Source organism: Alosa alosa, chromosome 16 (genome assembly GCF_017589495.1).
Source record: "Alosa alosa isolate M-15738 ecotype Scorff River chromosome 16, AALO_Geno_1.1, whole genome shotgun sequence".
NCBI classification, from domain to species: Eukaryota; Metazoa; Chordata; class Actinopteri; order Clupeiformes; family Clupeidae; genus Alosa; species Alosa alosa.
The window spans coordinates 15,611,758-15,623,257 of NC_063204.1; the positions used below are offsets into that span (position 1 = coordinate 15,611,758).

At 40.4% G+C, this 11,500-nt stretch overlaps 1 protein-coding gene across 1 annotated transcript; it reads left to right on the forward strand.

Annotated features, from left to right (window-relative positions):
- The first annotated feature begins 4,296 nt into the window (after positions 1 to 4,296).
- Positions 4,297 to 10,825, forward strand: LOC125310023 (dermatan-sulfate epimerase-like protein). The gene is made up of 2 exons (XM_048267199.1): positions 4,297 to 5,069; positions 5,169 to 10,825. Exon 2 carries the CDS (start codon positions 5,472 to 5,474, stop codon positions 9,099 to 9,101), a length of 3,630 nt encoding a protein of 1,209 aa, XP_048123156.1. The 5' UTR covers positions 4,297 to 5,069; positions 5,169 to 5,471; the 3' UTR covers positions 9,102 to 10,825.
- Positions 10,826 to 11,500: the final 675 nt, after the last annotated feature.

The window sequence follows — 11,500 nt, forward strand, 5'->3', positions numbered from 1 at the left end:
AATATTCATGTAAGGGCATTTACAGGCCATTATGTGGGTAATGCTGTGTTCTCTCATGACACCCTCATTTGAAATTCTGTTTAAATTTGGCTAGTAAACATGCAATCAAGAACATCATGCGGGTTGTCTTCAAGAGTGTCAACTTAAATATTGAAATTGATCACAATACAGAGGCTTGCACAGTACACAGTATCATGGCTCCAGGTTTAATAGCTATGTCACAACCAGACATGGACACTTAAATCTACTCAAAGAATGCTGTTGTAGAATAGTCAAACAGGAAATATATCAGATAACTACTGCCTCGCCAGAGATCACAAAAGTCTAAATCTATCTATCTATCTATCTATCTATTTATCTATCTATCTATCATTATTATTATTATCAATATATATTCTCTAATGACATGGTGAACTGCAAATGCCTTAATTCCTCTCTTTCCCCCCAGGTTCAGATAACGGCAAACAAGTTGGTTTGTGACATGCTATTTGTGACATTGAGACAAATTCCATTGAAAAAACATTTTAAAATGTTTTAAAGTATTCTATGGTATGTTATGGTATAGTAACAGTGAATGTTGTGTTGCTGCAGTGATATGTTAATTTATTGGTCTCTCTAATGCTTGTCAATGTTGTGACCATACTCTAATGCTGGTCACAACATTGGCATGGATACTGCATTGGCTTTTCATGAAATGGCTTTTGATTATAAATCCAAATCCTTTTCTTAATTATGGTATTGGTATTGTGTGGCATTTTGAAACTTTATATGACCTTAGCAAACAACAGTAGGACAGAGTATATTTTTTTTGTCTAACAAACAATGTGAAATTATAGTGTAAACTATTGTTGTTACCCAGGGAGGCGTGTTTAAACAGCATTTTAATTGTAGCATTTTTTAATTTCTGACCGAGGAATTTCTTGCTATGACTGATGTATTACAGGGGCATAGCAAATGTTTGATGACTTTCATTCATTTACTTTTATTCATTTACCCTCTCCTTCACCAATTCCTTGGAGTGGGGTCAACAAATCATCTAGATCTGAAGGTTCCATCATTACCTGGATCCCAAGATTCTTTAAGGTAGCTCAGCTCATGACTCCTCGTACTCTAGGGATGCCAGTGGTTGAGAAGAAGAAGACACATTCCTCACATCACCACATCAAATGTTCCTTGGTGGCAGCCACGGAAACCACATTGGGAGAGGCCAAAGGCAGTGAATCAAAATAGCAGGATGGTAGAATGTCTGGCAACGATACAGAGAGAGAAGTCAAGACTGAGGTAATCAACAGTTTCAGAGGTTACTATGAGACGGTGGTGACAGTGTTGAAATCTTTGGTCCCTTTCTATCTTTCTCTAGTAGATGGAATACAAATGGGGTTGTGTGCAATAGTTTGTTCTCACAGAGAACTCAAGGAAAGTTTTTAGTGAAATGTAATCAAATATGTTTAATTTGAGTTAAAATACATGGTCTATAACAGTTAAAATACAGTAGGCTATATTGTCTGAATGTGTTTGCTTAAAACAAATATTCTGTTTTTCATTGTTTCAGTAGGCATTGGGCCAAGGACAAACCTATGAAATTGTGGTGCTGATCCAATTAGGGCACCAAAATGATTATAAGGAGTGTGATACAGGAAATTAAAAAGCAAATAAGAAATGTGTATAGTTAGATGTTCCTATTAACAGTGTAGTCCAGGCCAAATGTTCTTACTCTGCACTTGTTGAGATGAGTGGGGAAATGAAACAGTTGTGGCTAGATTACTAGTCAAACTCCATCCATAGGGTAGAAATAAGAAGCCCAGCTTACAGACACTCGCAAAGGAGGTAGTGTAGTCTGCACAAAGTTGTACTGACATTGTGAATAACGATTAGACGAATTTGTTTTTTATTACAGTCATTATAATCAACAGTAAACTAAGATATTCTGACAGATTTGTTAGACACAGAATTATGGAAAGTGAAAGTATAATCATCTAGGCATAGTAGGCATGCAAGTAATCGGATCTGCGCCACTTCATGGGTTTATGCCCATGCTACACATTTCCAGTAAATTGCATGATCATTGGGCCAGTAGTTTTTACCTAGTCCAGCTAACAAACAAATCGACAGGCCGACCAACCAACGAACAGGCATGGGTTAAAACATTACCCCCTAATAATAAATAAAATAACAATAATATAATAATATAACAATGGCTCTTTATTTATGAGCTTTGTTGTGCCATGCAGTTCCATAGAGAGAATAACAGTTATCCACACACTGTGTGGCAATACATGTTTCATGACCTAATTCAGGTCTTCTGCCTTTTTGGACATTTATTTCGCAAAACAAGTGCACATTTCTTTGATTTTAGTTTCAGCTCTTTGAAAGTGACACCAAACACAATGCCTACTTTACACATAAATGATCTATTAGAAAATAGTGTTTAGGCTTTAGAGATATTCAATATTATTTTGATGTTAGATATTAAATAAAATGACACAATATGGCAGCATTATTTTAACTACTGTATATGCTAGGATACATTACACTATAGTTACAATATGTCACAATAAAGTCATAAATTCTTATGAATGAGCGGTCATTCCCTACAGGTCAATGACAGCTCATAATAATGATTCAACACTTTTATCTTTAACTTAACACTCCCAAGTGGCTGGACCTATGTTCTATAGGCTAACGATAAAAGAAGAGAGAGCATGTTAGTGTTTGGTTCTTACATCTCACTTCTCAGCATGTCACATTTTTAATAAGGGCAGCTTTTGAGTTTACCAACCTAGTTGTGCAATATTTTTTGGCTCCATACACCAATGCTCCACAATCCCTCTACCCACCCCTTATAAACACACACAGATACACCTGTCTAAATTTTCTAGGATACAGTTTTCTTCATTCTTATTCATTAACTTGTGAATTGGTTTCAAACATCTACAGGTTTTAAAGAAGATGTAATGGAATTTATTTAAAAATGGATGAGGCAACAATACAATGTAATAGCATCTTTGAAATTTAAATCATTCTGTCATGTACCAAATATATTTTAATAGAAGAAAAACGATTTAAATGTGTTCATGTTATTTGATAATAAATATAACCAAATACCATGGGAACTGCTTTTTAACTTCACTGTTTTCTTTCTGATGTGGTGGGTCTCTAGAGATGCATGTGTCTTTTGAGGGAAAAAAAACACCTTCAAGGAAATGAAATGCATACACCTGAAGTGAATAGCAAGCAAAAAGCAAGCAGCGTCATTTCCATTTAGTCATCGTACTCTTGATGATGAGTAATTATCTCAGAATTGAGAGAAAATAAAAATGTTCAAAAAGCCTACAATTGGTTCCAGGAATAAACTCATCAGCAAACTCCTCATCCCTCTGATATGAGCAGATGGACAATTAACAGAAATGAACAGGGTACCTGGATGCTTTTCTTTTTTATAACCAAGAATGGATTTCATGAAGACCATGACTTTATACACACACATCACAGCAATTTCATGACAATAATTTTCTCTGCACATGGTGATAAATTAGAATTGTGAATTTGAAAGACATGTTTACAGGCCTGTATATGAATGTAGGGAGAGATTACACCATTGTGAAGAACATGACCTGGCTTTATGTTTTGGATTCACTGCTTTAGTGTCACTGGATTTAGTCCATGTAAGCTCCCAGTAGTTGGTATTTTGAATCTGACCTCTATTCCTTTTCCCCCCTGAATCTAAGGATGAGGTCTATCCATTCTCATTTTGTCCTCTGTCTCTCTCTATCCTTTGGGACCAGACTTTGTGAATTCCCTCAAGCTAGTGGCTCAGTATGGTGATGAAGTGCAGTCTCAACTAAACCTACTGTAGTTTTAAAATGTAAAGAAAAACAAGATATACAGGCATATTCAAAAGTATAGCCTGCACACTGAGAGCTTAATATAACATAAATTGTGGCAAAATGCTATATGAACAAACTCGGGATATTGTACACTAGGGCTAATTGATTGATTGATTGATTGATTGATTGATTGACATGCATAGCTGTGCATATTCGTGGATATTATTAGATGAAACTTCAACCAACCTGTTTTTCTATAACCTTTACATTTTAACATATCTGATCATCTAGACATTTAGTTCACCTGGTAGAGCTAAGACAGAGAGAAGGAGGGGAAGAGAGATAGTGGCAGAGACCAGAGAGAGAGAGAGAGAGAGAAAGAGAGCCCTCTGTAGGCTATGTGTTGTACTATTCAGATAAATGAAAGAAAACAGCCACACCATCGTAGCTTAGCCTACATGTAATACAACGGAGGCACAACCACAAGTTCCGTGTTCCTAGCACGCTCTGCGAAATTCTGCGGCAGATAGAGGAAAATGCCCGCTTAGAACACGAAATGGTCATTCTCATCAGATGTTTTACATGAAAGACGGCGTGTTCTTTTGTATTATTATTTAACAGTTCCACTGTTTAAGTACCTGGTTTATCGAACTTCCTCTGAACTTGTCCAATAACGGAGTGATTCTGAGAAGCCTTAGGGGTGGATGGGCAGCCTACCAGTAGGTGGAGAAATGAACTGTTACTCATCTAAAACGAACGAAACCTTGTCCAACGCAGACATTACACACAGGACTGGCTGCGGTGTCAGGTGCGGAAATGCTCCAGTTAGTTTGGTGTGTGCATGTTGCTGTCGGGGCGAGGAGAATAAAAACCCTGTGGCTGGCTGCCATTGGACCGGACACTGACTGGGGCTGACTGATGTTTGTCCACGGGAATATGTTTTGGCGAAGGAAGATCAATACTACTTTGACGCTGGTCACAAGAGAAGGTGCCAGCCTCCATATTCTCTCTCATACCGTCTAAAGAGGACCTGTCTGCAGAATCGAATGGATATAGCCCACTAACATCTGATCGCGTTCAATGTAAACCTGTCATCTCTTCTTGCTAATATTACTACTGGTCGATCCTTTTTGGATTACTTGAACAGGACTTTTGTTTTTACGAAAAAGATTGACCCAACACGATTGTGTCTAATTTTAATATTCGCTCGGAGGTGAACACTACATGATCCTGTTTCCAGATGTAAGTTGGACCGATGCGCTTGGTGTTGCTGAAATGTATGCTTCAGTCAGACTTTTGTGCTAAGCCTACCTAAATTATTTCACTCTCTTCCTTTTGCAGTCGACTCCTCATATTTATGACAAATAACCACAGACTTGTACTGAAGCTCCCACTTCTGTGAATGGTAGCGCACCAGAAGAGAGGATGTCAAATGAAACAAGCTCATATATCACCTACTTTAGTTGGAAAGGTTAAAGCAAAAAGGATCACTGACATTTGTTATATATTCATCTGTGAGAGACCAGTGCATGTCTCTGTAACTGAGTTTAAAAATGGACGAAATATTTGAACTGGATATAATAATTCAAGGACTTGCAGTCATGACAATTTAATGGGATTAAAAGACAGAACTTTGAGTTCATCATGGCTGAGAAGTGCATTCAACACTTCATATTTTTTGTTTACTTATTTACTACTGGAGATTTTTTTTCTGGTATTTTCAATGCATCTGACAAAGATTTTTTTAGTGACTATGGGCAGCTAAAATTTACAGAGGACAGAATACCTGAACTCCGAAAGCTTCAAGCCAGTAATCCTCATCCCAACCTCTATTTTAACCAAGCGGATATACAAGTTATGAGACAAAGGTCCACTACTACACACAGCCACATCTTCAAAGTCATCAGGGCAGCCGTCTTGACTATGCTCTCCAGTCCTCCGCTCTACATGCCTCCAGCTAAGTATGAGGAGTTCTCCAGCAAGTGGAATGAGATTTATGGCAACAACTTACCACCTCTGGCACTGTACTGTTTACTGGCTCCAGAGGACTCAGCTGCCCTGCAGTTTCTGGTTAAGTTCATGGACCGCATGGCGGAGTACCCAGACTGGAAAGTCACAAGTGCACCGAATGACGAGGTGCCCATGGCTCACTCACTCACTGGTTTTGCAACTGCCTTTGACTTTATTTATTCTTATCTGGACCAACAAAGACGTGATCTTTATCTGAGCAGATTACGTAGAGAGACGGAGGAGTTGTATGAGACATCTAAATACAGAGGCTGGGGAAAGCAGTTTCTTCAAAATCACCAGACCACTAATATCCTCGCCATTTTAACTGGTGCTATTGTGGTAGGCACACACAACGACCCAGAGAGCATGGTTTGGAAGCAAGTTTCCGTTAACTATATGGAAAAAACAATGTTCTTACTTAACCATGTTGTAGATGGCTCTTTAGATGAAGGTGTGGCGTATGGGAGTTACACAGCTAAGTCAATCACACAATATGTGTTTCTTGCACAGCGCCACTTTAATATTGATAACACACAAAACAACTGGCTGCGTAATCACTTTTGGTTTTATTATGCTACCTTGTTACCAGGTTTCCAAAGGACAGTTGGCATAGCTGACTCCAATTACAACTGGTTCTATGGACCGGAGAGTCAGCTAGTTTTCTTGGATAGCTTTGTAATGAAAAATGGCACAGGCAACTGGCTTGCGCAACAAATAAGGAAACACAGACCTAAAGATGGCCCAATGGGGCAGTCCTCAGCTCAGCGTTGGACAACACTACATACTGAGTTTATTTGGTACAATGCTCACCTGACATCCCAGCCCCCTCATGATTATGACACACCTAAAATGCATATTTTCTCAAACTGGGGGGTTGTAACATATGGAGCAGGCTTACCCAACAATCAGGGCAACACTTTTCTCTCTTTTAAATCTGGGAAGCTGGGTGGCAGGGCTGTCTATGACATTGTCCATGCCAAGCCCTACACGTGGGTTGATGGTTGGAACAGCTTTAACCCAGGACATGAACACCCAGACCAAAACTCCTTTACTTTTGCCCCTAATGGACAAGTGTTTGTATCGGAGGCCCTTTACGGGCCCAAATACAGCTACTTGAACAATGTGCTGGTCTTCAGTCCTTCCCCCACCAGCCAGTGTAATGCCCCTTGGGAGGGCCAGCTTGGTGAGTGTGGCAAGTGGTTGAGGTGGACAGATGAGGGTGTGGGAGAGAGTGCTGGTGAGGTGGTAGCAGCCTCATCTCACCGCGACTCCATGTTTGTTAGTGGTGAGTCTGCCCCAGCCTATTCCTCTGCCATGAGATTGAAGAGTGTTTACAGGGCTCTTGTGCTGCTCAACTCCCAGACTTTGTTAGTGGTTGACCATGTGGAAAAATGGGAAGACTCACCAGTGAAAACACTTAGTGCATTCTTTCACAACCTTGACATTGACTTTAAATATGTCCCCTATAGATTCATGGACAGGTACAGTGGAGCGCTGATGGATGTTTGGGATGCCCATTACAAAATGTTCTGGGTTGATAGTCAGGGTTTTAGCCCAGACTCTAGAATCCAGGAGGCAGAGCAGGCAGCGGAGTTTAAAAAAAGGTGGACGCAGTTCATAAATGTCACCTTTCCGATGCAGACTACAATAAGCAGAATGGCCTATGTGATGCATGGGCCCTATGTCAAAATATCCGGCTGTAGATTTATTGATGACAGCAAAAATGGAGTGCGGTTGTCAGTCATCATTAACAACACGGAGAAAATAATTTCCATTGCAACCAACCACCGAGACATAGGGGCACGTTCCAACTACCTTGGTTTTGGCGGATATGCCAAAATTGAAGACAGACATCAAATTATCCGTTTTGGCCTTGGTGCACAACTCATCCCAAAGCAAACTACAGTTGACAGTCAGCTGTTTGACTTTGGGTTCACAGTAAATGTGATAGCAGGTGTAATACTTTGTGCTGCCATTGGATTTCTGACACTACAGAGGAAATTCTATGTGTGCTTTAGCAAGCTGATGCGCTACGCCCTCCTCTCTGTTCTCATCCTCTGGATTTTTGAACTGCTGTTTGTCTCAAATAGCTGTGACCAGCTACTGTGTGGGGTGAAGTGGAAAGGTGTTGCCACCAACCCTGAGGTCAGCAAACAGATGAGGCTTTATGACCAGCACCACTTTCCTCTGCCGACTGTCGTCATAACAACTTTGCCTGGATCAGGGTCGGAGATTCTTAAACACCTTTTCTATAACAACTCCGGTTTTGTCTACCTGCGTGTTCCCACAGAGCACCTCGATATCCCAGAGACTGAGTTTGAGTTTGACTCCTTGGTGGACGCCTGTGAGTGGTCCAGAGCGGATGCCCAGCGGGGAAAGTACAAAATCATCCAGGGCTGGCTGCACTCGCTGGTCCACGACACCCATCTGCACCTGCAGAATATTCCCCTCCATGAGCCAGTGAGAGTGAAGGTGTCCTCCAGGTCCAGCTCTTCAAGGGACCGGAGGAAAAGAGCCAGAAGGAGAGAGCTGGCAGCTGACGTGAGGGGGAAAGTGCGGGGGAGCATCGAACGAGATGTGGAGTATGTACGCGAGTTACGCAGGCACATTGGTATGTATCCTAATTCGCGAGTGGTGCTAAATCTCAGAAGTGGCAGCTGGACATTAAAACTACCTTTTATACAGGAAGTGGTAGGACCCTCTCTGAGGGCTATTTATGTGGTCAGGGACCCCCGGGCATGGATTTTTCTAATGCTCTATAACAGCAAGCCAAGCTTGTATTCCCTTAAAAACATTCCACAGCACTTGGCCCTGATGTTTAAAGAGGACATCAACAGGGACAGATGCCCGGCCTTTGCCCAAGAGTATCGGCCACTCTGGCGACTCCTTTCACGGTCAGAGACAAACCCTGTCCTGCTGCTTGCCCACTTGTGGCTAGCACACACCTCTGCCGTCCTCCGCATCAGTGCCACACTGCCGGAGGAGGCATACCTGCAGGTGAGGTTTGAAGATGTGGTAAACTTTCCGCAGGACACAGCGGAGAGGATTCACTCATTCCTTGGTGTCCCGGTCACCCCCTCAGCACTAAACCAACTGATGTTCACCACTTCTACAAATCTGTACAATTTAATGTATGAAGGGGACATATCACCAGACAACATCAACATCTGGAGGCAGAATATGCCTCGGAAGGAAATCAGACTCATTGAAGACACGTGTGGCTTTTTGATGAAGAGGCTTGGATATTCCAGGTATAACAGTTAAATGCTGCAGGTCAGCTGTTATAATGCATATTTATTTAGGCTTTTTATTCTGTTGTGTATTTTTGCACTGATGGGAAGTCTGAGCCCGTTTACATTAAGCAGAGGAGTAAAAGGGAATTTTGAAAAGGTACAGGTGATGCTGATAATTTTCTTGTAATGTCTGAGTAATAATTTTTGGTATAATTTCTTGTTAAATAAGTGAAATTTTTATATTAAAATGAGATTAAGGGGAAAATGTTTTTTCCTGTTATTCAGTACAAGGAACATTGTCTGAATGTTTTACTGTTTCTTTTGGTGTGAACTTTTTAACTTAGTTGCCTCTGAGAATATATGTACACATTATATTATTTTTGTATTTACCATACCTGAATCTGTAATGAACTGTTATTCTTTTCAAAACACAAATATAATATGTCAGATGTCGCATAACAATGTGTTTTAACTTGGTGAGGAAGTGCTCATTGTGAAACTGTTGGAGTGTGGCTCTCACTCATGATTGTGATGACTGTGTGTCAGTAATTTTGCACTCTGCTGTAGATTGCTGGGCTTATGCTGCAGATACTGTGTGTAGTGTTTTAAGCCAGAGAAGAGGTGCTGGAACTGTAATTGACTTGAAAGCTTAAGCTTAGTCTGCATTGTGTAAAATCGAGGGTGTTAGCTGTAATCTCCTGAGAGAAACATATTAAAGCTTAAAGCTTTGTATTACAATACACATGCAAGCCCAAAGGTTCAGTTACTAAAATATCTCCTTTTTTTTTTTTTTTTTTTTTTTTAATCTATGTCAGTGAATATATTCAAATTCCCACTCCACACCCACTCTCCTCTCTTCTCAAAGGGCTGCAGAGTGCAGCTGATAGTGATAGACACCTCCAAAACCAGCCGCCACATATTTCGACAGGCATCAGACGAAGATCAAACTAAAGTTTGTCTCCCAGGATTTGAATTCATTCTCAGTTCATCCGCATCTCTGAATCATCGTTGCTAAGCATATCATTCCTACAATATGCCGTAACCAAACCCATAGAACTCTGCTGCAGCGATACTCATATAAACGCCCCAAAGAAATGCAGAGGATTCCCAGCTCTCATTTCCTATAGTGGTCAGTCACCTGTACTTCCCCATTATGCTACAATGGTAGTGTGTAGGGCAGGACAGTTGTATTAGATGTGGACATTGAAAAGTGATGCTGAGAGAGCTTTGGGTCATAATCAGATCTTGTCTCAGTTCAGACAATACATCCCTCAGAAGTCGCTGTTACTTTTAGGTGCTTTGGGTTTTTTTTCTTAGAAAGAACTTTTGAAACCTTCAAATATATAATGTGAGCCTTGAAATATATAGCCTAATGACAGTACTTTTAGCATTATAAACAGTTGATATGTATTTGCATATCATTTCTTACTGCACAGGGACAAGAGGCAGATGAGCTTGGTCTTGCACTGTATTTATCCAAGAATCTTTTTTGTGTCGCAAAACATAACTGTTGCTTATTTGGAGGCCTTGATGTTGTGGACATTGAATGTGTGTTGACAACAATATTCTCTCTGTCTCTATTTTTCCTGTCATAACCTACCCTTATATTCTGTATATCAGTTCATATTTGCAGGGTTGTGTTTTGATGCTTTTGTGGCCTTGGAATTTTAAAAGAGCATTCTATGAATTGTTCTCACAATGTTTATTTGGCTCATTAAATAATGTTAATTAAAAAGACATTTTCAGCACAAGTAATCACTTTTTCACCGTATTTTTTAACACCTCTGTCACTTGTTGATTATCACACTCCTCTCCAGCTCCTTCCCCTTCCCTGGATAATCCAGTTCACTTCCTATTCCATCTCAGTTGTCCTACTCACTTGTCCTATGGTCTCCCGAGACACTAATGAAGAGCAGTTGTCATGTGTGACAACAGCGAACTCGCTGGCCATGCTGTTACAGGCAGATGACGGACGCCTAACAGCGTGCATGTTGGATACAGCTGAAACAGCACAGCTATTAATGTAATGTGAAAAATGCATGCTACCCTTTACGTTAATGAGTACAGAGACTCAAAAAACTTGTCCAGATGTGAGCACTGGCACCAAGAGCTTGTTTCTCCCCCTCCCTGCATGTGCAATGAGGAAGCTGTGGCTTTCACTCTCACTGAGATACACACTGCTACAAAGCATTGAAGCACTGTTGTGGACAAACCAAGAACCTGTTATACAGGAAATGTGAAATGGTGAATATTAATAGGTTCAGATTCATAGGTGGAATAATAGGTGCATGTGTTGTGAGAGAACAAAGGGCATTTAAATGAAATATGTTGAAATAGTATGAAAGCACAACAACAAAATATTTAGTATTTAAAGATTTAGTGTGAAGGTATGATCTAGATCTAGATTGCCTTTTAAGAACTGTCTGAGGA

Coding starts and splice junctions, on each gene's coding strand:
- LOC125310023 (XM_048267199.1), top strand. CDS start 5,472: ATGGCTGAGAAGTGCATTCAACACTTCATATTTTTTGTTTACTTATTT.